This window comes from Melozone crissalis, unplaced genomic scaffold (assembly GCF_028551555.1).
Source record: "Melozone crissalis strain CALT ecotype California unplaced genomic scaffold, PUWL_Pcris_2 ptg000041l_1, whole genome shotgun sequence".
Lineage (NCBI taxonomy): Eukaryota > Metazoa > Chordata > Aves > Passeriformes > Passerellidae > Melozone > Melozone crissalis.
In genome coordinates this window covers 1,113,292-1,140,499 of record NW_026535819.1, presented here as the reverse complement: position 1 = coordinate 1,140,499, position 27,208 = coordinate 1,113,292, and the positions used below count along the sequence as shown (strand labels likewise).

The 27,208-nt window shown below is 47.4% G+C and overlaps 1 protein-coding gene across 1 annotated transcript; it reads right to left on the bottom strand.

The window, feature by feature from the left end:
- Window positions 1–515: 515 nt before the first annotated feature.
- PSMB7 (proteasome 20S subunit beta 7) lies at window positions 516–18,985 on the bottom strand. Its single transcript, XM_054283952.1, has 8 exons — window positions 18,883–18,985; window positions 18,635–18,728; window positions 18,380–18,477; window positions 17,930–18,070; window positions 17,298–17,413; window positions 11,531–11,589; window positions 1,175–1,326; window positions 516–692 (listed from the first exon to the last, which is right to left on the bottom strand). The coding sequence occupies exons 1-8, from the start codon at window positions 18,942–18,944 to the stop codon at window positions 581–583; spliced, it is 834 nt and encodes a 277-aa protein (XP_054139927.1). The 5' UTR covers window positions 18,945–18,985; the 3' UTR covers window positions 516–580.
- Window positions 18,986–27,208: the final 8,223 nt, after the last annotated feature.

Below are 27,208 nucleotides of genomic sequence, written 5' to 3'. Positions count from 1 at the left end.
TTAGATAAATAAAAAAATTATTTCCAAAATAAACACCTTTGTTTAAAAAACAAAAAAGTCCAGTATTAAGGTCCAAGTGGAGGTGAATAACAAGACAATCAGACTTGAAATGATGCTGGATCTGCCCTGCATATACAGCAAAGAGGGAAGCAGTAACAGCAGCAGCCCCTGATGACCAGTGAGAGATACCCTGCAGTGAGGTAGGAGAGCAGTGTCTGTTGGAGGGGGCAAGGGCAGCAATTCAGAACCACCAATGCTCACTGTTTTCTTACATTCTATTAAAACTTATCAAATTAGACTTCTGCAGAGCAGTTTTACTCCTGCTGTTTCTGTTCCTGGAGTGAGGTAATAAAGCAGCTCCTTTTCTGCCCCCAGTGCCAGGTGGTGCCTGGAGGGGAGCACAGCTCTCACCTGCTCATTCCCCTTGGGGTCAATCCCAGAGCCCTTCAGGGCTGCTCGAGCCTCACCTGCTCTAAAGGAGGAAGGGAGAAGCAGCAGCAACAGCACCAGGTACAGACACACAGACAGTGGGCAGAGCCTCTTTATTCTGTACCAGCTGCTCTCTGAGCCCCCACCAGGCTCAGGATGTGTCCATGGTTTGCACGGTCTCATCCACCACCTCGAGCTCCAGGTGTGCCACATTCTCTGTGAGAACAGCAGTTGTTCCTTTTTCACACTTGTACCTACCAAACCTATAAAGAAATGGGGGAAAATTAGTCTTGAAGATGGTACAGAGGAAAACTTGCATTTAAAATTTTAGAACTGATCAGCTTTAGACATTTCCTGTAAAAGTCCAAAGTAAAGAAGCTGTGCTTACTGCAAAATCTGTACTGACTGCAATAACTGACAGAGTTTCAGATAAACCAGCACTGCAGGAAACTGCTGACAAAAACACTGCCACATAACTGAAGGGGTTGTTATTGAAATCAGTGGGCTCTCAAAGTGGGGAGGGACATTTGTGCTAAAAACCAAAGAACGAGCAATTTACTTATTTCTGCAACTCTAGAATCATTCCACCAATGTATTTGCCTCTGTTCAGCTGCTGCTACAGCCGCTCCTTTGCACTGTGCAGTTGAAAGTTCTACAGCCAGGGAACACTGACAGAACTGGCATTACTGCAAACGGGCCCTGCCAGGCAGAGCAGGGACCCCACGAGAGCTCCAGCCCCACTCACCTGTCCCCCTTCCTGTTGGCCACGTCGTAGGGCCGCAGGAAGTCCAGCTTGCTCTTGCTGATGACGCAGATGTCGATGTTGCTGCCCGAGCCCAGGTCGTTGTAGATGCCGGCGGCGATGGCGTCCCGCACCAGCTGCTTGGCCTCCTCCTCCTGGCAAGGGAAAAACTGTCACTGCCCCCGGGCTGGCTTTTCCCAGGACTCTGCGGCCCTGTGCCTGTGGAGGCTGAGCTTGGAACAATAAATGATACACCAGCCCTCCACTCACCTGCACTGCAGTCAAAATGCTGAGATTGTTACGTTTGTACCACTGAAGTGAAACAAAAGAGGAACTTTTGCTACATAATGGATCTAACTAAGACAGTTACCAGTTAGAAGGAACCCCTGTGCAACAGTGCCCATATTACACAACAGCAGTCAGGAGTATCTAAGAAACATTTCAAAGTCAGCAAAATATCCATTAGACTATTACAGCAGATCTCTAAGATCACATATCCCCCTCAGCAGTACCACATGCCTGGTGCTGCTGTGGAGGCCTGGGGAGCACTGATGGGGCTGGCAGCCTCTGCAGCAGCTCCCGGGCAGGGCTGGGGCTGTTCCAAACCAGCAAAGTACCACACTCAGCTCAGGGCCATCAGCAACCATCTGACATGGTCTCAGCTCCTGCTGTAACCTTTCTTGATGTATCATTTTAAATTGTGTCAAAGGACATGTTTTCACTGCCAGAGCCCCTCAGCCCGGCCCTGCACCCTTCCCATGGCACCACAGGCCTTGGAGAGCCCTGCCCAGCAAGGGAACATCCTGCACCCTCAGCTCCACTGAGCCTGTGCCCGTCACCTGGCCAAGGGGTCAGAATGCGAGGAAAACATATAAATATGTATATGGACATATGCATACACCATATACATACACAGATCTTTTCAGTAGCCTAGAAAGTACAAACCACAGAATGTGGACCCCTTACTTTCTCTCAAAGGTGTGTTACTTGAAAACTAGAGCTGCCTGTTCCAGTACACAATCAGTAAGGCTGGCACACATCCATGGACACAGAGGTGTGGACTCATCCCCAGGTTGTGCAGCAGTGGCTGCTCAGCTCACCCAGCAGATCCTGCTGGAATGCTGAGGCTGCCAGCCTCCCTCCTCACTGCTTTGCTGCTATTTCACACCTTCGAATAATCTTCTGCCACCAGACACCAGGAACAGGAGATGGGGTCAACGCTGAATTTGATAAATGCACCGGCTGTGAAAATGCCTCATTTTCACAGCCAGTGTGTGCCAGGGGCCGCAGTGCCAGGGGCCGCAGCCCTGACTGCAGCTGCTCCAGCCCCGAGTGTGGCTCAAGGAGCCCAGAATCAGCTCAGCTGCCTCCTGCCTGCCCTGCACTCCCTGCTGCCCCTCTGAACAGTGGCAATGGCAGCATTCCTGTGCCAACAGCCATGGCAGCAGGGCACAGCCTCCACCAAACTACAGAAACAGCAGCAATTCTTACTTCACTCCCAGCCTCACAACTATTACTCTTTATAAAAAATAATAAATTGAATTATGCTTCCTACTGAGCTGACTAGAACAATACAGCCATGCTGCAAAAATAATTCCTGTACCTTTCCTTCAGTGTTTTGGGCAATAAAATCCTGATAAGCAAGTAATTCTTCACTTAACTGACATAAAACTGTAAATAATTTGTTGCAGACAAAGGTTATTTTAGTACTATAGTGAAATAAACCAAAGAAGTATGTGTAGGTCTAAGAACTAAGTGGTAGCAAAAGCAGAGTAATTTTAAGCTATATGAGGGTTAGGTGTAAGAAAAGCAGCTTAGGAAAACTACAGCAGATAGGTGGAGTTTGTTCCACTCCTCCTTTTAATTGCATCCTTTTAAGTCAACACTGCAAACCTCACAGACTCCTCTAATTTAAATCTGATTTGCTTGAAAAATGAACTCTATCATATTATCAAAATAGTTAAAAAATACCTAATAAAGTGCAGTTGGAAGAGCTGAGCTGTAACTGCACTGAGGCAGCCACTGCACAGAGAGCCCAGGCTGTAACCTCAGCTCCTTCACTGACACAGTGCAGCTCAGGCTGTGAACATGGAATAATTGTCATTAGAAAACCCTGCCTCAGTGCTGCTTCCTGCTCCTCTTCTGACAATTTACAAAGCTGAACAGAAGAGCCACAAGAAAAACCCCAAGTATTCCTTACAGAGATCCTGCACGGAGTTCAGCAAGGACTGCTACTTACAGTCACAAAATAAGGGGTTAGCAGGAAAGTGCTGACACAGTCTCAAGTCCAGGGCCCTCAATGAGTCACTATAATAATTAATCTTAAAAAACCCTAAAAGTTCAGAGTATATAAAAGGAGCACTTCGTGCTTTATGGTTGCAAAGACCAAGCTAACTGGGAATATCCTCCTCTGGGGCCCCCAGCGCTCCTTAAATGAGATTACAGCCGAGTGATGGAGCGCACGGCGCGGCCGCGGTGACAAGCAGCACTTTATGGGGTGATCTGTCTGTGCCCATCCCAGAGCCCACGATGCGTCCCCTGGCTCCAATGTGCAGCTCCATTTACCGCGCCTGACAAACGGCAGCGCTGCCGTGGTCAGCACGGAGCTGGGGACAGCTTCATTACACTGACCACAGCCCCGCAGGGCTGCCTGAGGAGCGGGGCAGCAAAGGCAAAAATAAATAACTCAGCACGGAAGGCTCATCTGAAACGCCGTTTGATAAATTATTTATAACGCAGACAATTGTCTGCATTTAATATTGGCGCTACCGGTAGCATCTTTAAAAGATGATTTATGTGTTGTAATGCCATTAAGCTTTATATGGGCCCACTGCCGGCTATAAAGTCTGCTGAGATTTAGAGAATGAGTTTTAAACTGTCACTGCAACATCACAGTAGATAGAGGCTGTATTAAATCTTTACTTTAAACCTGTTATCTGGAGAGTTGCAGTTTGCAGACACTCAGAGCTGATGGATTGCCTCTCACAGCTGCTGTGCCACGAGTCCCAAACAGCACCAAGGAGCAACTTTTACACATTATTCTTGTATATGACTTGGATCAACTTTCTCTGCTCACTTGAGCAATTTCCAAATTTCAAGTGCTACTGAAGGAAAAAAAGAGACTTTCCTACAGGAGATGAGGCTACTTCTACATTGTATTAATACTGTCTTCACTAATAACCTGTAAACAAGTTTATCATTATGCTCCAGCAGCAAAGGGAGCAGCTGGAATGGCTTTGTGAACACTATTTCCTCACATTTTGTAACTTCACAAGCAAGTTAAACAGGAGATGTTTTTTCCAGATTTTAAAATTTTAGAAATTCCTGATTTTTTTTTTTTTTCTCTTACCAAAATAAAATTAATCCTTTCTGCAGGTCATTGGGATGCTGTTAGAGATGCAATACATTGTGCAGTTTTCCAAAGCAATTCTTAGAAAGATTTGAAATGCAATGCACAATCAGTACAATATCAACATAAACAAGTATTTTTGTAAGAATAAACAAATGCAAATACTTACCATAATAGTCTTTTACAACGAGATTTTTTCAAATACTATCACATAAAAAGTTGATACTACTTAAAATGAGAATCCCCAAGACTTATGTGGGAAGCGAAGAAAAAAAATCAGAAGCTTCAAGGAAGGACAATGGCAACAAAAAATAAATCGCTAAAGGAGTGTTGGGAATTTGGGGGTAGAAAGCAAAACCTCTTGAAGGACATAAGCACCTAGAGCAGCATAATTAGAGTCTGGAAGAGAATCAGCAGTGTATGGGGAGTGAGGGGCTGGGGTGGAGATCAGTCTGTACCTGCAAGAGATGCTGAAGTCTGCTCTAAGTCCAATGAGAACAAACCTGAGAAGCAAAGGACTTTCTGTTTCTTGTAAGGGGAGGCTGGAAGGCTCCAGCAGCAAGAACAGATTTGGTTTGGCTGTCAGGAAAGGGGCTGGCATGTGTCCTTCAAACCACTCAGGTTTAACAAGTCTCCCCCCACCAAAAAAGAGCATTTCCAGTCCTGCCTTAGAATAAGGAATGACCCAACTTGTCTCTTAATTTTTTTAATTAGACCTATGTGTTTTATGTTTGGATTCATTGTGACTGAAGTGTCAGTAAATGTTTATTTTTCTAACCATCTTCTGCTAAGAACTTTCAAATAAACTGCTCAGTGGTCCCTGGTAATTATTCTCAGAGATAACAGTTTTTTCCTGTTCTGAGGAAGCTGCCTGTGAGCGCAGGCTCATCCCCACCCCCTCTCTGATATCATACACCACCAGTATAATAAACCACGTTAATATTTCATACCAGGGTGAAATATGCTGGAGTATCAATTCAACATCTGCTGTCTTTAGGGTACTGGCGTCCCGCAGAGACACTTTCAATTTGTAATTGAGTTCTATACTGAATTAATCAGCAGTTTATCTTTTTTAGTAAAATAATGTCTTCCCCACTAACCTGGATTTACATTAACAATTTATGCCAAATTACCTGCCAAGACAAGAAACTTATATGATTCGGAACTACTATTCAATAACATTAGTTGCTGTATGTCATTCCCTACACGGGGATTAGCACAATCCATATTTCCGATGGCACAGAATTAAATTACAAGCTCTTCTCACAACTATGGGATTTCTTTTAACACTATTCCCATTCTCTGAACTAAGAATGATTACAAAAACTCATTTAATCCATCACTTAGTAAAGTTCATAGGATTTTAGGGAACCGATTCTCAAAATTGGAACTGGCTTAACAGCACCAGAGCTGTAAATCCTGCCAGGCTGCAGCTCCTCCTCTGGCCCCTCTGTGCTGCTCTGCAGTAACACACCAACCCTCAGCCACGCAGATATGCAAACCCTGCAAAACACTGTGGTTAAAGTTACTTTATGTTACTGTATATAAAAAAAATAATATCAAGCAATAACATGTCTGGCTTCAAATAAAGCAAACTCTGCCCATCAGACCACTGCTTTACCTCTGACAAAAGGATAGAAGGGAATGAAGGTCAATGTTTTATTTGGAAAAGAAGCCTTGGGCCCTCTGGTAATATATCCTTCCTAACACACCAAAATGCTCCATAAAGGCCAGGCTGGCTCCCTCCTCCTCCTCCTCCCTCCCAGCAATTGCCCTCAGCCCCCCGGCCTCGCCGCGGGAGCAGGCTCGGGCTGCGTGCCATGTGAAATATCTTCCAGGACGTTTTGCCTGTGTTCTGCAGTTATGGGAGATATACAAACTGGAACAATTTAAACTGGAACACCTGCTCCTGAGAAATGCATCAAAAATAATTACCTGTCCTCCCCCTACCCTGTGCAGGGAAATGATCCCTTAACACAGAGCCCTGCTTCTGGCCGGCTTGTCTACATTATTACGGACAAAGTTTAACTGTTACTTTCATAAAGGTGAAGAAATTGTTGCTCTTTGACATGCAGCACGGCCCAATTTAAACAAAGGTAACATTTATTTCCCTTGATACAGTCTGCAATCAGCAAACTGGAAGGCAGCACTGCTGGGTATCTCTGGGATCTCAGACTGGTGCTGCCGGCAGTGTCCCCCTGACTTCAGCACACAAACCAGGCTTTCATGCCTTCAGAAAGCACCCCACAAAACACCTCTCCTGCAATCCCACCATGCCAGGGCATATCTAGCTGGCATATTCCAAATCAGCCCAGATTTCCTGTTTAACACTAGTTCCACAAAGGAAATTGATCCACGGCACAGTTCTGTGAAAGATGATGAAAACAGTACAAACTGTCCAACGTGTCAGGCAGAAACCAGGCTGCCACGGGATAATTGTGATCTAACCTAACAATAAGAAACAGGTATGATAAGCCTTTATTTTCTGGCTGACTGTATGCACTAAGACCTGATATTTACCCATGGAAATCCCTGTCTCCAGGAGACACGAACACAGCTATGTCAGGAAAGCTGAAAACTGCAGTGCCACAAGCTCTGGCAGCAAGGAGTGAAGATATGCCACTAACAGCCTCAGTTGCTGTCAGTGGATAATGAAATACACAGGCACAGAAACACAAAGTCCTGATTTTTGCTCACCAAGTCAGATTTCGTCTCATCTCCCCCCCCCCCATTTACTTAATTCCGTGTTTGACACCAACAGGGGTTCAAGTATCTGAGGCAGGCTCTCCAGCCTAACTCCCCTAGTCTGGCTTGATCTCCATTGTCTGCTGCCAGAGTGGAGCCCACAAACCTCGCAGCAAGTGGTGACTGTCCTGCAGAGTCATTAAAGCAGCAGTGGCAGCTGCGGGATCGGCGCGGCTGCCACACCTGAGCCCAGAGCTGATCACCATCGCTAATGAACCGGGCGCATCTGCAGCCTGTCACCGCTCCCTCCCTGTCACACGGCACCAGGGCCATGGAGACAACTACTGCTGCACATCAGAGACTTGTGACAGATCCCAAAAATAGCTCAGCATTGTTGTCACTAGTTCATAAACAAAAATAATTCTACCGCATTGAGGGACAGTAGGAAATGTGAGCACAGGAACATTTGAAGGATCTGTGTGTCAGCTGCTTAAAAATGGAAGAAAGTTACATGTTTTCATATTTTGTGCCTGATGCATTTTTTTACGGAAATTAGAGGTGCACAGCAAAAGCTGCATTAGGCTACTTCGCATTTCGATACTGCAAAGATCCCAGAGCACATGGAGCATCCTGAGGAAAGCTCTCTGTTCCTCAGCTACTTCACTTATGGCTTAGGGGCTACTCAGAAGTGCCTCAAAAACCTCTCCTCCCAAACGTGCCTGCTAAACTGCTCACCAGATGGCTCCCAGCCCCTGCAGGTCCCACCCAAACAGGTGAGCCAAAGCCCCCACTGCAGGGGGGTCACTGAGGCACACCAGCTGCAGCTTTTGGGACAGCACAGCTGCTGCAGCACCGAGAGGTCTGTGCTCCATGTGGAACACCCTCAGAACAGTCCTCTTATTCATCTTTCTTACCCTCCAGGGTATTTTTGGTTTTATTCAGCACCACTTGATTTCATGCCACACTTAAGAAATGGTTGAAATGACTGTAAGTATAATCTCACACCTTTGTGGTGATCCATCCTAGAAATAAATATCTGTCAGACTGTCTCCTATCTCCTGTCTTCCACCTGTTCTCCTAACTTGCTACTCCAAGATTTACTTTCTTTTCTTTGCAAAAGTTCTGTTTTCTGAGGCTTCTGATTCTCTTCCTTTTGGACCCTCTTTTTATTAAACCTGGTTGTTTTGATGAAATACAGAAAAGAAATGAAGTTACAAGCAACTTTTCCTGGCTTAAACAAGAAGTCTACAACGTAGCCCCACTGAGCATCAAGTAATTCTACAGACAAAATGCTTCTACTTTTCAAACACCAGAAATCAAATACCAGAAGAAAATATATCCCCCTCCCCATCTCCTGAGGAATTCAACCACCACAGGACAGATAAACGCAGAATTCCAGCATTTCATACTGTAGACTTTTTTCCCCAGCTCACAATGGTTTCCATATCCACTGACTCAAAGTATTTCTTTGCTATTGTTTAACACCAGAAGGCACAAATGCATTTACAAAATGACCGTAAGGTTTAAAACCAGTGGTGAGTCTATTGGAAGAAAAATTGGCTCCAATGAAAGATCTAAGCTGGAAACACTCCATTAGATGTGCTGTTCTTCCACTTACGTTTTTTAAAGCAGATCTATAGCTGCCCACATGACAGATTAATATTGTTCCACAGTAGTTAGGTGCTTGGCATTACATTTCTGAAGCATCTAGAGGCCTTCAGGGCTGAAAGTGTTCCCATCCTCAGCGATCTATAATGGTTCCTCTAGAGGCCAGCCCTCCTTCCCCACAAACAAACCCTGCCTCATAAATCAGGCTCGCGACTGGCACTCGGGGACGTCACCATCCATCTCCAGAGCTCCCCTGAAGGACGGGGGAAAGATCCTCTCCCAGCACTGCAGCCAGGGAAGGACCATCACAGCTGGCACTGACAAAGCATGTGCTACTGAAATCTGAAGACACACTAAGTCTATGGAAAAAAACACATCCTGCTGGTGTTAGCATGCCTCAGGCACTGGGAGAAGCTTCAGCAACTCATCTTCAAAAGGCAGAGAGCCAGGGCTCTAGAAACCTGCAAAAATTGGCTAAGCCTGCAGTCTTTTTTTTATTTTATTATTTTTTTATTTTTTTTAGTTGAGCATCTTCAAAGTCTATGATTCTAACTGTAGGGCACAGCAGCTGCCACTGCAGATTTGATCCTCTCAGCTTTTGGCAGCTCTCAACTTGAAATTCTAGCAAAAGAATTTTTCAAGTTGCTATTATTGCCTGTCATGGATTTATAAATATTGTGCACTATCTGCTGTGGCATGGCTCTCCTGGGACACCAGTGCATGCCAAAAGCATAACAGAATGAAAAACAGTTCTTATTCTTCAAATAAATGCTAATTTTTTTTTAACTGTGCTCACACGATGCGTTTGGTGATCAGCTTCAATAGTACAGAATATATATCAGAGGCAAAAAAGCTGATTGTCTTTTCCAGTAGTATTCAGCTGCTACTTTCATTAAGCTTGTTTAATTACATTCCAGATGCTAATTTGCAAGTTGATACCAGAGGGTGCAGGACAGTTTGCCTTTGAATCATTTTTCTGTGATGTGATGGTCTTGAAGCACACCACTACCCTCCAGTAGCCCTAGCAAGCTATTCTGACAATTAGTGCAAAAGAAAGAAGCATTGATCTTGACAGAAAAAAATAATAATTTTCTACCAATTTTATTAAATGAGTCTCCAGCAATTTCATCTTCATTGCCATTTTGTAGCCAGTTTTATGTAAAATATACATAGCATGTTTCAGATTTAATTTGGATTCATTTCAATAGAAATATTTGTTATTTTATAAATTAATTGAAAAACAAATCCCACATCTGACTTAGAACGTAAATACAAACTCACAGCCATAACAGAATATGAGGAAGTGTTTAAGGGTACCATTGAACTTTACCACATGAAACTTTGCTGGTTTGGTTAATACGATTCCTGAACTGTTATTAGATAACAGATTACCCAGGAAAACCAAAGGAAGGGTTAAGGTGCATGCAAGTCTCAAAGATCTAAATATCTATTTCAACAAATTGGTAGGCTGCATTTCTACAGGCTTGTTATAAGTGACTATCTGCTGCCACTTATGGTTGTGTGCGAAGACAGTTTAATGAGGATGACCTTTCTAAATAGGAAAATTTAGAGATTTACCAGTTTTTGGTGCCTTTTTTGGTTGCTCTAACACAAGAAATGACTTAAAATCTAAGCCTGAAAGCTAGCTGAGAATAAATGAAAACTTTAGTTGCACAGCACAGCTCTTTGCCATTTGTATCTTGGAAAGAGGAGTGCTGTGCTGGAGCTGCTGCTCCCAAGGACTGCAGTCCGTGCTTGCAGTGGATGGCACACATGCCAAGTGCACAGTCACACAGGAGGCTGCACAAGGAGGCTCTCATTGCTGCAGCAGCACGAGGGGAGAGGGAAAAACAGAGCCTTCCTCTCTGTCTCGTGGCTCTATCAGCCATCTGGTGTGAGGATCCTTCCCAGAGACACCTGGGAGCCCATTAAACATGCTCCAGTATTTCTGATAACAATTGTAAATATACCTGAGGCCAGAAGGCCAGCATCTTCACATGCTGCCCAAATCACAAAAATCCTGATCCCACTGTTGTCCCTAACTTTGCACACCTACAACTCTTGCTTAGGTACTGACAGGAGGGGCCAGGGCTAACTGGAGAACTGCTTTATACTAATGCTGAAGCAATTAACTAATGGCAAACTTCTCAAAACAAGGTGGGCCAGTTGACTGCTTTTTTAAACATCTGCTGGAATTGCACACTGTGATGTGTCAGGAGATGTACGGAGGTACAGGAGATCATCTCACATTTTAAACTTCATTTACCAGCTTTGTAGAGAAGAACTGAGGATTTATAGGACCATCACTGACCCACATCAGCTGCATTACAAAAATGAGGAGCATCTGAAGACTTTTAGATGCATTCTCTTTTCAAGACTGAGAGAGATGGATAGAAGGACAGAAAAACAAAAATATTGACTGTGCAAGGGCTGGTAAATTGCTGAAGTAAACTATAACCAGTAAGCTGTATGTTTTTAAAGCCTTCACCTACATTCAAATCACACACTCTCCCATACATACATACAGCTTCTTGCAAACTTATTTATTTTACCCGTCAATTTTTACAGCTTTGCAGAAAGCTGACATTAGTACATTTTAAGTGCAGCAACACCAGAGCATATTTACCTAATTTTTACAGTTTCAAACCTCCTAAATTCTTATGGTGATGAGGATTGCTGAGAGAAGAAAGGCTGAGGTTTAAAAAGCCAGGACTTACCTCCATGTCGGGTTTGTATTTATCTTCAAACACTGCCATGGCCGCGAGCGATCCAGAACCTGTGGGACAACACCAGTACAGCCCTTCAGCCAGTGCATTCAGGTTTGGCACTTTATTTTAGAGAAAAACACACTACATCTCATCAGCACAAACCAACCAAGCCCACCACAGCTTGCTCTGCATGGTACAGTGTGTACACTAGGTGAGAAGCTGATTTAATCCTGGGGTACAGCTCTGGGCACAGACTCGGCGCAGGCCCACGCTGACAGCCTTTCCTCCTCACCACCCTGAATATAAGGTACAAAAGTGGGGTCAGAAACAGAGTTAGGGGAACGCCACCGTTTGCAGTCCCCACTCCTCCATCCCTCCTGCCCCTCTTTGAGGGGTGCTGGAGAGAGGAGATGGCTCCAAGGCTGGGGATGAGCAGCCCAGCAGTGGGACAGGGCAGGGGCTGCTGCCACCAGCACATTTGCCCTGCAGTTAAACAGTTAATTGTGCTCCTGCTCTGTGCCATTATTTTTACAATAATGAGCAATAACAGCTGAACAAAGTGGCAGAGACAAAGCCAGAGTTTAACGTTCCTCTCCAGAAAGGACCAAGTACAAGTGCAGTGATGGAACAGGAGCCATCTCTGCCCAAAGCACTGTGACTGCAGAGTTATAAATGTGCTTTTTGTCACATTTATACACAAAAAGCAGGATGGTACTATTTGAAACTGTAAACTTGCTTTGTTCAGAAAGAGTGAGCCTTCAGGAAGATTTTCTTGTCTGTCGGTGGCCCTACCCATATTTCAGAGAGCACTACTTTTGGGGAGTGAATAAAGTTACCTGCAATTTTTTACTCCAATTAGAAGATTTTTTGGCATTTATTACTTTTTAACTTGTTTTGCATAGTGCTATCTGTTTAGCTGGGTCACAGAGAAAGCCATATTTCCTATTTAAAATGATTTGTGTACATCGCTTGACCACCTCAATGGTTTAGTGAAAGCAAAAGGCAGCGATTAAACAGTTTCAAATGAGGTGTCCTGCTGATTTTATCAAGTCTGCTGAATGTATAATGAAAAAGGAGAAGCTGACAGTGACACTGTTGAGAAAATACAGACTACCTTAGCTGAACCATTTAAGGAGGTCCAATTATAGATCAAATTTAAAGGGTTGAAACAGCAGATTTACAGACACAAATCAATGAACATGGTAATCCTGATGAATATGACAGATATTCCTGTTACAGAATATTGCTGTGGTTGAGGATCATTACCTTTACAGTACCAAATACATCACATCTAAAAGCAGTAGGACACTCTAAGTATGCACTTGTATTGCAGGCAATGACTATTCATTTACACTTTGGAGCAATACACAACTCCATTTTTTAAATGCTGAAACTGAGAATAAAGGAGATTTTAAAGCAACTAATAGCAAAACTGAACTGCTGATGCAAACAGCTGATATCACAGAACAAATCACAAATAAAAGGAATTTTACTGACCCTTCAAACAAGGTCAAAATAAAGCATGTGCCAAAACAAATAAAGGAACCTCAACAATAAAACTATAATTCTTCTGGAATTATACAGGAATATTTCTAATGAGAGGGAAAAAAAATCTGGGCTATGGTATCAAACCAAGCCCACATTCTTGCTATTCCCAAATGAAGGCCGACTATGAGCTGAGTGGGAAGCCTCAAAGCTGGAAAACAACCCTGTTCTTGGGGAAAGGTTTACAAAATCAGAGTACAAAGACGAGAAAAAGTGCAAAAAAAGAAAGCTCAAAATGTAATATCTGACCAAAATTACTACATCAGCTATTTAGTTGGGAAAAGTGATCTTAATTTCTTAAAACTTCTAGTGACAAATAAATAATTATTGATAACACAATTGCATACATGGCTCATGCTGATTCCTCCAGCTCCTTTTAAGAAGTTCCCAAAAGAACTATGGGCAGGAAATCAGTAACTTAGAGACAAAAACCAGAAAAATGAAAAAGGCTGGGGGAATTTTGTGTTACAGTACATGAAATCCTTTATACATAAAGAATTACACTTAATTATTTATCTCACTATGTTACCAAGACACAAATGCCAAATCTACTATCAACCTTAAATAAATAAATCCAGACAGTCCTATAATGTAAATTTTCAAAGAGTTGTTTAAAGTCTTAACTTAATTAAACCTACATGGAGACATTTACATCTGAAAACCAAGATCCTAAGGAGGTTCTAGCAGAACAGGAAGCTGAATAGACTCGCTTCATTTTTTCTCTAGTGCTTATAAATCCTAAACAAGCTTACATTTTAAATTTCCCTTAGCAAAAGTCTCCCAGCACAGCTAAGCATCCCTGTCCCTGTCCCACCCCACTGGCCTTCCAATCAGCCCCACAATGTTCCAGCCTCTCCAGCTGCCTCCTGAAAGCTGCATTGTGACACGAGAGCGGGCAATAAAACTGGGAACTTAAGTAAACATTGCAAGCACGGTTTTCTTATTGCAGCTCCTATAAAAACACAGAAAACTTGGATATTAAGGGTCTATGGAGAACTTGTTTGTGTGTGGGGAAACAGCTGCTCTCTTGTCCGTGCACTCAGTGGCCACCAATAATTCATTTTTAACAAGCATGCTTTGCCTTTATGCAGAAACAAGCTTCACAATTCCCAAACATAAAGTCTGGAGAAGGATAAAATCCAAACACAGCAAAACACCATCCATTAACTTGGGATGGATTCCCCACCTCATACACACGGTAACTGAGCTGAGCCACCACCAGGTCACATTCAGCAGCAGCTCAACCCCAAATCCATTAAAACCTCCAGGAAAGCTGTGTGATAATGTGTAAAGGATAATTAGCAAAGTCATAATTTATTTGTATTATATAGCACTCAGGAAGAAATCCATTCAGATCTTTAAAATCCACTATCTTCTAAGAATGCTTACACTTAACATCAAGTCAAAAATGCCATCTCAATTCCAAGGAATTTACTTTGTGTATATTTGCAGTAAGCTATACTTCAGAACCAAATATTCAGGAAGCATTAATCTAATACCTACATAGATAAAAATATTGACTGCAAACAAATTCTACAAAACTACAGAAGCTGAACTACTCTGAGGCAAATGCTTTTCAGTATGAACCAGGTAAATTAGGAAATGATAAGAGAATTTATCGTTCTCTTTTTTTAACTAACTCTGGTGCTTTCCTGATTTTTGCCAACCAAGGTGTTAAATTTTGTGCATGCAACTCTAATAAAATGACTTTAAAAATACCATCTGGTCTTCACTGAAGCAGTTGTGCCACTTCAGTACTGATTTTAAGTGAAAGATAATTATTGATACATAGCAAAGTGCAGCTCACAATAATTTTCACTGTGAATCAGAACTGCAGGAGCTTTTCTAAAGCAGATGCACTGGATCTTTTCAGCAGAACCTTCACTGAAGACAAGTTCTCATTGCCAGGTACAGTCCATCTCCTCACCCAAGGACCTGTTTGCTGCCACACCAGAGGATGTGCAGAGCTTGGAGAGCAACATTGAGCACTTGCTCATCCATCACTGCCAAGGCTCCCTGACAGGGCATTTATTCACACACACTCATTGTTATTCAATTTGCTGCTCATCCCAGGTAAGAATTCCGTGATCTCGGCAGCCCCTTGGACTGGGATCATTTTTCAGCTGGCTCCTGGCTGGGGGCTGGCTCCCAGCAGTGGGAGTTCTTGCTCTGCAGCACGACACTGCCACTGCAGTGAAGAGCTGATTTATGAATATGAAGCACCACTGGCACCAGGGGAGCAGCTCCGGCCACCAGAGACTCCTGAGCACTCCGCCTGCTTCCGAAAGCTCAGCTACACACTTCAAGTGCTTTAATTTTATGCATGCATTTCATTATAAGCCTTGGCCAGAAGCTTTCCTAGACAAGCCAAGCAATCAGACAATCTTGCATCGTTTGCTGAAATCCAATTTTGTCCTTTGTCAGCATAAACAGTTTAATTTGATGTTCTCGCTCCTGAGTAAGCACTGTGTACCCTTTAAATCTCTCCTGCAAGGCGGGACACCACTGTCCATCCAGACAGACCGACACATCAAAATAAAACTCAAGTTCTCAACCACCTTTCCTATTTAATTTCCAGAAGTTAATTGGCCATACACACCTTCCCTGATTTAATAAACCGCCTTTTGAACATTTGGAATAAAATACCCCAGAAAACAGTAGATTAGTCTAAGTAAGACTTAAATACATTTCCAACTATTATCTTAAATTTGACTTTTCATAGTTTTTCTGCTGTCTCGATTCTATCTTTCACCTATATGCATTACCTAATTTTTTTACTAAAACAGATGCTGGTCACTGGAGGAAGTGTCAGAGCACCAGGGGTGGGAAGGTGAAGGACTCTGATGCTGACAGGGGCTTTGTCTGACAGCGTGGCCAAAAAGAGCCACACACACCTGGTACTGCCCGCAGCAAACCGAAGTTTAAGCTACACGGAACTTAACCCTCTGATATTCTACTGCCCCCTCGTTTGAACTTAAGCCTGCTAGCGTGCTATTTTTGTGGAGGGAAAGAGGAGCTGCCAGCATTTCCCGACAGGCCGCGATGTAAAGCTTTTAAAACTGAGGCAGGAAAGCCAACGTGGGCAGAGAGCAGAGCGGTTCCCACAGCCCGGTTCGGCCCGGTTCCATGGCCCCGTTCGGGCCGGTTCCGCGGCCCCACAGCCCCGTTCAGGCAGGCTCCGCAGCCCCATGCCCCCGCTCGGGCCGGTTCCCCGCAGCCCCACGGCCCCGTTCGGGCCGGCTCCGCGGACCCATAGCCCCGTTCTGCCCCGTCCGGGCCGGTTCCCTGCAGCCCCCACAGCCCCGTTCGGACCGGTTCCATAGCCCCGTTCGGACCGGTTCCGCAGCCCCACAGCCCCGTTCGGGCCGGTTCCATAGCCCCGTTCTGCCTCGTTCGGGCCGGTTCCATAGCCCCGTTCTGCCTCGTTCGGGCCGGTTCCCCGCAGCCCTCACGGCCCCCGATGACGTCACGCGGCAGGCCCGCCGTGCCCGGCCCGCCGGCGCCACCCAGCGGCCGCCGCAGCGCCCGGCCCAGCCCAGCCCAGCCCAGCCCAGCGCCAATTGCGGGCGTTCATCAGCCCGGCCTCGCTACACCGCTACCCGCGAAAACAGGAACCTCCGCCGCCTCCTGAGCAGCTGTTCTAGCCAAAGATGCCAGCCAGAAACAGAAAATATTAATGAGAATCCATAAATGTGTATTTTCCCACCACAGAAGCAGCTCAAAAGCTGCACCAGGCACAGGCTGATTTGCTAATCTGACACAGTTTGTTTTCAGATTAGTTCTCTGATATATTTATTTGAACTTTCCCTTACACTTCCATGGCTCTACCAAATACAAGCTTCCTTTTAAAATAACTCAAGTCTTCCAAACAATACACAAGTTCCCCAAGTGAATTTGTACAAACCACGAGTTGGGACAACCTGCAAATCAAGTTTCTGAGGAACTTTTTTTTTTTCTTTCAGCAAGATTTTGGGAATCCCACAATTCTTGTGCTTTAAGGTGTGGAACACACAGAGCAAAATTCCCAATACCAGTTTCCTGGCAGCTGAGCTTTATCCCAGCCCACGTTTGTGAGCAAACAGAACAGGGCACCTGCCTTATAAACCCAGGTACATCTCTATCTTTGTTGTCTGATGCCCACCCAGCTCCCAGCACACAAGGGGCTCTAAGGGAAAGCCCTGTAGGTACCAGCGTGAGGCATTCTGTGCCCGGGCCCCGGAGCAGCACTCACCCATGGTGACGTAGGGCAGCTTGTCGGTGGATCCGTGGGGGTGGATGCTGTACAGGTGGGGGCCCGTCACGTCCACGCCCCCCAGCACCAGCGCGGCCCCGATGTAGCCCTGGTACCTGGGAGCAAGGTTTGTCTGTGAGTCTGGGGCTGCTCAACACCACACAGGGCTTGGGAACTGCTCCCCAGTTCAGCCTGCACTGAACAGGCTGCTTTCACCAGCTGGCAGCAATAGAGCGAGAAATGTACTAAAATATGGCTTATTTCAGTGTCCAGCAGACTTTCTGAGGCAGTGATTCTATTGCAAACCGCTCCCAGCTTTATAAGCTTGCACATTACTCTGTTACTGGTCCAGCCTTCTTATCACAAGGATACACAGCAGTTTTCATGGGTGGGATTATGTATTAAACTAATATCCTTCTATTTTTGTTGTGTGATTGCTGCATAATTCTGTAAAACACCACAGACTCCATTTCTCTTCCATCTCAGTTCACAAGCCCATGAAGCAAAGAGCAACTACGAAATCTTTCCTGAAATCTTGTTATGAAAGCCAAGCAGGCTGAGACAGGACACTGCCTAAGCATTATTTGGTGGTTCTACCAGCACAGGGAATGAACAAGAAATCCCCCGGTTACCTGAAGAGCATCTGCTTGAGCATTCTGTTGGCAGTGACCACTCGTGGGAGCCGGCCCGTGGACAGGGAGTGCAGCTCCAGGTTGGAGGAGATCAGCTGAGTGGTCATCTCGGTGTCTGCAGCTGTGCCCGCACCGCAGCAGCTGAGGAACGTCATCAGCAAGTGAGGAAAAGGAGACAGAAACCTCCACGCTTCAGGCAACAAGCAGCAACTTTCTCATTGTAAAATTAAGGGAATTAACTTCTCGCATAGAGAGTGTGAAACAAGAGAGCCTGCTTAAGTGTAAATGGAATACCACAAACCCCCAAGCTTTGCTACTAAAACATCATTTTGAATGACAGCTTAGTATTTGCTCTTAGTAAAGAACACCGCTAAAAGCCCCAGTACCAACAATACGCAATAATGTACCCAATAAACAATTTATTACCCAACAAAGCACTGCAACACTTACTAGATATTAGGGGAAATGAAGTGTATTTTGGAACAGTTCTTGTCAGCAACAACCATCCCCTCGGTCGCTCTCGTATCCGCTCCGAGGACGACGCCATCCTGCAGGAAGGGAGAATTATTCCCCAGGCCGCGACCTCCTCCGGGGGCAGCTCGGGGGCCGGGATGGGGCCGGGACGGACCGGGCACACCGGGGCTGACTCAGCAGCGCGGAGCCGCCGCCGCGGGCCCGGCCCGGCCTCGCCGCCGCCCGCCTCACCTTGAAGATGACGCCGGCGATGGTGGTGCCGGTCTTGCGCGGCGCGGGCACCCGCAGCCCCTTCTGGGCGAGCTCGGCCTCCAGCAGCGAGTTCCTGCAACACAGCGGGCCGGTGGGGCCGGGCGGAACGGTGTCGCCTCCGCCGCCCGGCCCGGGCCCGCGGTCCCCGCACTCCCCCGGCCCCGTGCCGCCCCCCCCCCAGCCCCGTCCCGCTCCCCCCCCCGGCCCCGTGCCGCTCCCGGCCTCACCGAGCGCAGTTGTCGAAGCTGAAGCCGCCGGCGGGCGCGCGCAGCACGGACACGGCCGCCATGTTCCGCCGGGCACGGGAGGGGGAGCGCGCGAGCGCTTCCGGGGCAGCGAAATGGCGGCGGGGCCGCGCGCTGAGGGGCGGGGCCTGGCGGGGCCGCGCGCTGAGGGGCGGGGCAAAGATGGGCGTGGCAGAGATGGGTGGGGCAAAGATGGGCGGAGCGGGCGGGGCGTGAAACGGACCCGAAACCGACCCGAAACCGACCCGAAACCAACCGAATCCGACCCAAAACTGGCCCCAAGTCGACCCCAAACCGACGTGCTGGCAATGGAATGGTTCTGTGGCAAAAAAACCCAACCAAACAAACAAAAAACCAAACAAAAAACCATTTTCAAAATTGCAGGAGTTCTGCTGTATGTCGTTAAAATTAATTTAGTGCTTTCTGAATAAACTACATCCAGCGTCCAGTTTAACTTTTCCTCCGGTGTCCCGAACCATTAAAGGAATGCTCAAATATATCCACAGAGAGCAGAACTTCTGGAACATCTGCAGAAAGGATGTGCAAAAAGCAAGGCAGAGAGTGAGATTTTTCCAAAGTTCACACACAGTTGCTTTCTAGATATTATAGTTCCTGAAATTAAAAACCTCATTGATTAAAAAAATAAAGTGCCATTTGTTCCAAACATTAAATATTAATTACTTGACACCCTTTCTCTTGCAGGAAAATGAACCTGGGGTCCCCTGTGTCAAACCAGACCTGCATGTCTGCACCGTCCCTCCTAATTATTGAAAAATTACTGTTCTCCATCAAGGTGTTGCTCAGATGAACAACAAAAACGGGATGCGTGGGCAAAGCTACTGGGCAATGTCTACTTTTCCCTCCAATGCTCAAAAACACTTGGCAATGGGAGAGAACAAAAACAGGGAAGAAATCCAAACCCCAGCCTCTCTCTTGGTTGTGCCAGTCTTGCAGAAAAAAGCCACCAGACCAGGCAGGACCATCCTTCAGGTAAACACCCAGAGAACCTGTGCTCTGCACTCTCTTCTCCCCTCCTTTCAGCCCTTGGGTAACTGAAATCCCATGTTCTTGTGTACCAGTAAAGCTGGGAAACTGTCTGAGAGACAGAATATCCTGCTGCCAGATGCTCTTTTTTTATTCTAACACAGTTGTTTTTCTCTTCACTTGATAAAGTTAAAATAAACAGTCTCTGGGGTGAATTACAGGCATCAAAATTGGATTGGCATGTAAACTGTGGAGCAGTTGGTGGTGGGGAGCCTGGGGAAAAGGAAACAGCAGGTTTTAGCTAGAGGGGACAACAGCTTTATTTCCCTTTTGGTCCCTGACAACCAAGCAGATGTCCCACAATTATTGTTTTACCTTCCAGAAGCAGAGTGCCTCTCCCACCCTGCCGGTCCGCAGGGCTGGCCCTTGCAGATGTGCAGGTGCCTCTGCTCCCTGCTCCAGAGGCGCCCTGTGCACCACCAGCCCCATCCACGGCAGGGAAACGCCTGCCTCAGGGTCTCACACGGCCCTGGCTCTCCCCCTGCTGCCTGGGATGCCTATTTCCAGTGCCACCGGTGGAGATACAACTGATGGTGTGAAGGATAAAATCTTCCCTGATCATCTGCCATGGGCTTTTCCACACCTGCTGTATTTGTACAGCAAAGTATTGTACACAGCAATGCTGGTGTGACTGCAGAGACCAGCGTCTGCTGATGTCCTCCAGAGCCCCTTGGTGTCCCTGAGGCCATGGGCGGTGGCAGGAGGCGTCCCTGGGCACCCCCTCTGTCCCTGGGCACCCCCTCTGTGCGGGGCTGGAGGATGCTGCTGTTCTGACGAGCTGGGCGAGTCCAAAAGTTCAAAAGAAGAATAAACACTGGGGAGGAGAGTGCCAGGTTCAATTTTTAATTCTCTGGTCCCATCTTTAAAGAAATTCTTGTTACACATCTGGGAGCACTCAGAGGGCTGCACGCCTCAGAGCTCACCTCAACTTGCTGCAATGAACTGCACCCATGCCTGAAAAACGCAAACTTTTCCCTTTATATTTTTTTTAAAGCAGTCCTGAAATCTGTTTCTAGCCTTAACAAAGCTGCAGTCCAGGTTTGTCATCCTACAAGACATCTGACAGGGAAGTTAAATAGCACACCAGACACGTTTTGTAAAACTTGCTTGGGATGGGAGAATGTTTGGTGCTATCTCAGCAGGTGCTGAGCTCTGTCTGTGTGTCATGTACAAACTCCCAGGTATTTTGGTGCCTGCACTGACACCTGCCTGCTTTCCCACTTTTGTGTTCAGTGCTTTCTCAAAGTGTGAATGACAAATGACATCTTGAATTCTTGGACCTTTTGAAGACACGTTGGGTAACTTGGAATGTTGAACAGGATCTTCAGTATGGTTCTCCTCCACGAAGCTTGCACCTGCGCTTGCAGTGTGAGAGGCAAACAGGCTGTTGCAGGGTAGCTGCAGGAAATCATCAGCAGTTTTTTGCTCTCTAGAATGAAGGGGTTGGAAAAGCCAAGTCTTACAGGGTGAGGCTGGCCTCTGCACCACCAGCCCTGCCCAGGACAGGTTTTCCTTAGAGCTGGTCAGAGGCAAAGCAGACTGGCCAGGAGGGAGAGCCCTGGTGGTGCTCCTGACCCTCACCAGGCTGTGCCTGGTGCCCATTCCAGCACACTCCTGGCTGGTGTGTGTTCCCGACCCCCAAACAGCAGCTCCTGCAATGTCCCAAGGTGAACTTGTGTCAGGAGAGGAGCCAGGCAGGGAGAGAAGGGCTGAACCGGAGAATGGATGCACCATGTGTCTCTCCTGCTCCAAACCGCTCTAATTTCAAACATCTCGCCTCAACAACGATCTGTTAACGAGCTGCAAGCCAAGGATCTGTCAGGAGAATTTCAATACAATTCTGACAGCATCAGAACTAGACAGACTCAAACTTTACCAACCTGTGGTTAAACCAAAGCTAATGGAGCGAGTGTTTGCCCAGGCAGGAGAGAAGGTGAGATTACTGGGATCCCCTTCATTGCAACTGAAACTCCCTAAAGCAGACTGATTTGACATGTTTAAATTCCTTAGAGGAAATGGAGTGTTGATTTGAGTCCAAGAGGATGCCCTCATTACTCTGAAACGGAAAGAAGAGGTTGAAGCCGGAGCAGACAAGAGGTGCAGGCGAGGGGATGATGTGAGATGTGGAGGAACCTGCACAGAGCTCCTGAAGAGCCATTTTCTGAATGGGAGCAGCTCCTGGCAGGGGTGTAGATGTGAGAGCAGACTGTCTCCCTCCATGGGACAGGATGTCAGCAAAAGGCACCTGAGGGGGGATTCCCAGTCCAGGTTGGGAATGCACACCTGAGTTATCTGAGCTCCCAAAGCTGTGGAGACCCCGCGACACAACGTGCATCCTCTTGCTCAGCATCTGTGCTCCTGTAAAGTGGTGTGGAACTGCTTCTGCCAGTTGTTTGTAGACCCTCCTGCCTGGTGGCTGGCGTGATGAAAGCCAGCAGAGATGGTTTCTCTGTGCCAGGCTCCTGCAGAGGAGGCTGGGCCATCTGCTCAATGGTCTGTTGTGTTTCTGGTGGCTGCAGCTCTGCTGCTGTGCAACAGCCACGTATGGAAAGCTTTAGCCTTTCATGTGAAAAACGGGAAAGACAGATGCAATCTGGGGCTGATATTGCTCTTGTATGTTTTCTCTCATCTCTCAGGAGCTCTCTTGCTGCTGCCTTTTCTCACTCTGAGCACCAGAGCTCCCCTTTTTACTCGATAAAGCAGGCACAGCCACTGTCCCCCAAGTCCAGATTCCTGCTGAGGGTGTTCCTCAGGGCCTCCAGAGGACAGGAACATCTCCCCACGATGGCTGTGACCTCAGCCTGTGCACATTGACACCTCACAGAAATGACTGTTTGCAGAGGTTTTCCTAGTTGCCATTCCAGGTTCAAGCAGATGCACAGTGGGTGTCTGGTTAAACCAGCAAACCCCCTTCATTAGAAAAGTATGGAAAAAAGGTATCAGAAAGATTTAGTGTTTCAAAGAGAATCAGACCCAAATGCCCTGTCTTGCTGGTAGGAGGATGGGAGATTTAGGGGTAGCTAGCTTGAGGAAAAAAGCAACACCAAAAAGATGAGTAATACAGGCAGCTCCTGTTTTTTCTGTTAAGTTTCTGGGATACGCTGATTTGTAAATGATGGCACTAAAAAAGCAGCCCGAGCTCCCTGAAAGGCTCTGGGATATCAGCAGCTGATGTCCCACAGAGCAGGGACACAATTGGGTCTGTTCCTCCAGACAATACACCTGTCACTGGGAACAGAGAGCTGGCAATTAACGGGGAGGCTCTGCGCTGGGCTTTCATCCCACACAATGGCAAGGGCCTGCAAGAGTGAGATTAAGGCTGGCATGTCCACATGAGATTGCTGAAACAAACCTCGCTGAGACTTGGGGGCATTTGAGAAGCAAAAACAAGAAAATAAAACCCTGGTTAAATCTAACTCTACAAACAAGTTAGAAAGCAAAATAGCACTGGAACAGGATCTTTTGCATTAGAAATGTGAGTGTGGGATTGCAGAGGAAACCTTCTTCTCAGCTGAGATGTCTTGTAGTTGTCAGTGTACCACAGGAGATGAAACCAAGGCAGGTTCTGCACTCAAGGGCTGCAGAGTTCTGGCAGCTCTGCATTGCTCAGCCAGGACCAGGAATGAGCAGCAGCCTCCACAGACAAGAATTTTACCCAACTAATGCAAGTTCCACACTGGGGGCGCCATACCTTGCACTCTGAATGCTTAAAGGTCTCCCAAATGACTGACCCTGCAAGGGCCCTGAAAGCAAAGCAGCAGCAAGGCCCTGACACAAGCGGTGTGTGGCACAAGTGGTGTGTGACACAGGTAGTGTGTGACACAGGTAGTGTGTGACACAAGCAGTGTGTGACACAAGTGGTGTGTGACACAAGTGGTGTGTGGCACAGTGTGTGACACAAGTAATGTGTGACACAAGTGGTGTGTGACACGAGTGGGGTGTGACACCAGTGGTGTGTGACTCAAGCAGTATGTGACACAAGCAGTGTTGACACAGTGTGTGACAGAAGTAGTGTGTGACACAGTGTGACACACATGGTGTGTGACACAAGCAGTGTGTGACACAGTGTGTGACACAAGCAGTGTGTGACACAGTGTGACACACATGGTGTGTGACACAAGCAGTGTGTGACACAGGTAGTGTGTGACACAAGTGGTGTCAGTGGCTGCTTGTGACCAGCCCTGAGCCTGGAGGGAGCAGCTCTTAGAAAGGAACTCATTTGCTCAGCAAGTCTCAAACCTTTTTTCCTCCTGGTGCAGGTGTTCTTCCATCACACAGGAATCAGGAAAGCAGAGGAAAAGCAGGAAAACCTTTTCCTTGCTATCAGCTCCATGTGCCCAGGGTGTGAGCTGGGACTGAGGAGAGCTGTGCGTGTTCTGTGTGAGGGGGTGGCTGCTACAGGCAGGCTCTTTGCACCTCCAGGGGCCACTCTGTGCCCTTGGGGAGGATCGCTCTGCCTGAGACCTGTGCCCTCTCCCCTCAGCTTCCTGGGGACACATCCATCACCTGCCAGGCTCTGGATGGGAAGTCTGTAGCATCAGGAGGTTTGGGCAACCCTGATGTGACAGACCTGAAAGGAGAAGGGGAGAGGAAACTGAGAGAAATAGACAAATAATGGCATTGCAAAAGATGCGTGTGTCTGGCCATAAAATCACATCAGTGCAGACCTGCAGTGTGCAGGGTGGGGAACTCCTTGGGTCCCTGAAGAAAGCTGTGGATGGGAAATGGCAGCTGCCATGCCAGGGCCCAGCTGGGCTCCTGATGGCTGCTCCCTGGCCAGTCAGAGGCGGCTGTGCAGGCACTGACCTGTTTGCCGGGCAGGGGAGTGTGGGGCCAGGGGCTGACCTGTGCCTGTGTCCAGAGGGGCTGGGAGGGCTGGCTGGGCTTTCCAGGCACTGCTTGATCCGTGTGAGGGTGGCAGCGTGTGTAAGAGCCTGCTTGGAGTGCCAGAGATGGGATCTCCTGCCCTGGGGGCTCCCTGGCAGCAGGAGCAGGAGCTGTGCCATGGCCCGAGCACTGCAGTGCAGGGTTAATTGCTCCCTGAGCGCTGATGAATCTCCTTTTGTGGAGAACCCGCAGCAGCAGCTTGTGAAACATTCACATGTGTGAAAGGGTAAAATAATCGTGATATGGCAGTGGTGTGACGCGCTGTCACAGCGCTGGGGAGGGAGCTAAGGCTGCACCTCTTCTACTGGAGCCTCCTGAGTCAGCCCTTGGGAAACCCTGCCTGGGGTCAGAACTGGTGCTGATGAAAGCTTGGGTGACACTAAACCGAGCGAGGAGGAGTTGGGTCAGAGAGAGTGGCAGTTCTGAGCAGCAAACAGCAGGACAAAAAGAGACTGGAGGAGAATAACATGTACATCTTGCCCAGGGGAATGCTGTTTTGAGGGATAACTCTGCAAGGGACAGATTTGCACACGACTGAGTGATCTCTGACACGCTCTGTGCTTTGTTCCGTTTCTCAGTGCATCTTGCTCAGACACATGGCTTCTACTCCGTTTGGCAAATATTTGATTTCTAAAGATTAACACGTTGCTCGCCCATGTGCTGGGAAGGCTTGTGTGTGAAAGATGTGCCTTGAGGGTGGCACCCTCACTGCTAAGGAAACACCCCCTAAAATGCACCTGAGCTGATTTTTTAAATTGACTGAGTGTAAACAGAACTGCAACCTATCCCAAAGCAAGCTAACCCAGAGTGACAGCATCACCCAAATGGCAAAAAACAACTTGCCCTTTGCTCAGCTGCTTGTTAGAGAGATTTACCAGCATTAAAAGTGCTTTGGGATTCTGCCATCCAACCATCCCAAGGTTGTATGTCTGCTTGCCAAGGTCTTCATGTGCTGGACAGACACCTCTTAACTGCAGGACCTCTGTCATCTCTGGTTTATGTTCAGATGTACGAATGGAGGTGATTCCAGCAGCTGAGCTGCCCTAAGGAGACAGCTGACTGCCTTTGCGGGAATCAGTGCTGGTACAGGGAGGAGCTGCCAGCACTGATGGCAAGGGATCAAACAGCTGGCAGTGCCCATGTGGGCACAGAAATCATCTGGGGATCCGGGAGATCCACAGGATCCACACTCCCTGGGCTGTGCTCTCTGGGGCCTTTCCAGTGTGATTTTGGGTGAAGCCAGTGAGTTGCCAACTGTTGGTTCCCACTGGCTGGCTGTGACCTTTCCTTTGAAATGCCAGTGGTGCTTTCTTGCCAGGGTCTCCAGAGCCATCCTTGATGCCAGCCAAAGCATCAAGTCTTATTTGAAAGTCCAGGGTATACTTATGGAAATTAGTTTATGTTTAACTCCAGGTAACTGGTGTAGGTGAGGTTGGAAACCTGGGGGGCATTCAGTGATCACAGCAAACTTCCCTTCACCTCCCTGCATGTGCACAGAGGAAGGATTATTTGAATATACAGAGAAGAGTGAGGCTGAGGGCTTGATCCCTTTTCTGATGCTACCAGGAAACTGTACTTTGTACTCTTACAAAAGGTGATTGATTCTCTCTAAGACACAGGCACAAAGACCACAGTTTTGCTGTCTGCTGGGAAAGTCTAACTCTCATTAAACCTAATCCAGCCCTAAATTTGGAGTAATTTTGCAGTCTCCCTCTGAAGTTCTTTGGTGTAAAGCTGGGCTCTGCCTCGTGCCCTTTGCTCTCCCCATTCCCAAGGGAAGCAGGATCCAGCGTTGGCCAAGCCTCGGTGGGCAGCAGAGCCTCCTGCAGGGCTGCCGTGCTGCTGGCAGCCCCCTGGTGCTCCGTGCCACGCTGCCAGGGGTGCCAGGCCACTTCCAACTGGCACCCAAGCTCCAGAGCAGCTGCTCCAAGGTCCATTCTTCTGTGGGAGATTTATTGCCAAGAGCAGAGGCGTTGGGATGGGAAAACTGCCTTCATTCCCAGGCGAAGACCCTGAAGAACAAAGGCCAGTTGCTGGTGAATCCATGGTGTGATTCAAGCATTTCCTGGGGCGGGAGGAGTGGGAGCTGTGTGCCCGTTGCTGTAGCAAAAGTGAGTGGGCATCACCAAAGGAGCAGCTCTGGCCGGTGAGCTGGGCAGTGCCACTGCGTCCAGCCTTGGCATTGCCCCCGGGGCAGCTGTGGGCCCTGGCGGGAGGAAACGCCGGGATGCTGAAGCTGCTGGGTGAGGACGCGGCACCAGGAGCCCTCTGGACACCTCTAGAGCTGCCCCTCTCCAGCTGCACCCCTGGGCTCTTTGGGCTCTCTCTGCTGCCAGGATCCAGAGTCACTCCCCCACTCCACGATTCCTTTGCCGTG

Bases quoted from the DNA above. Each gene is read 5' to 3' on its own strand.
- PSMB7 (XM_054283952.1), bottom strand. From the start codon at position 18,944: ATGGCGGCCGTGTCCGTGCTGCGCGCGCCCGCCGGCGGCTTCAGCTTC. The intron at 18,071-18,379 runs GTAAGTGTTGCA...GACGTTCCTCAG, and splicing joins TTCATTTCCCCTAATATCTA to CTGCTGCGGTGCGGGCACAG. The intron at 11,590-17,297 runs GTGAGTGCTGCT...GTTGTCCCACAG, and splicing joins GCTGCCCTACGTCACCATGG to GTTCTGGATCGCTCGCGGCC.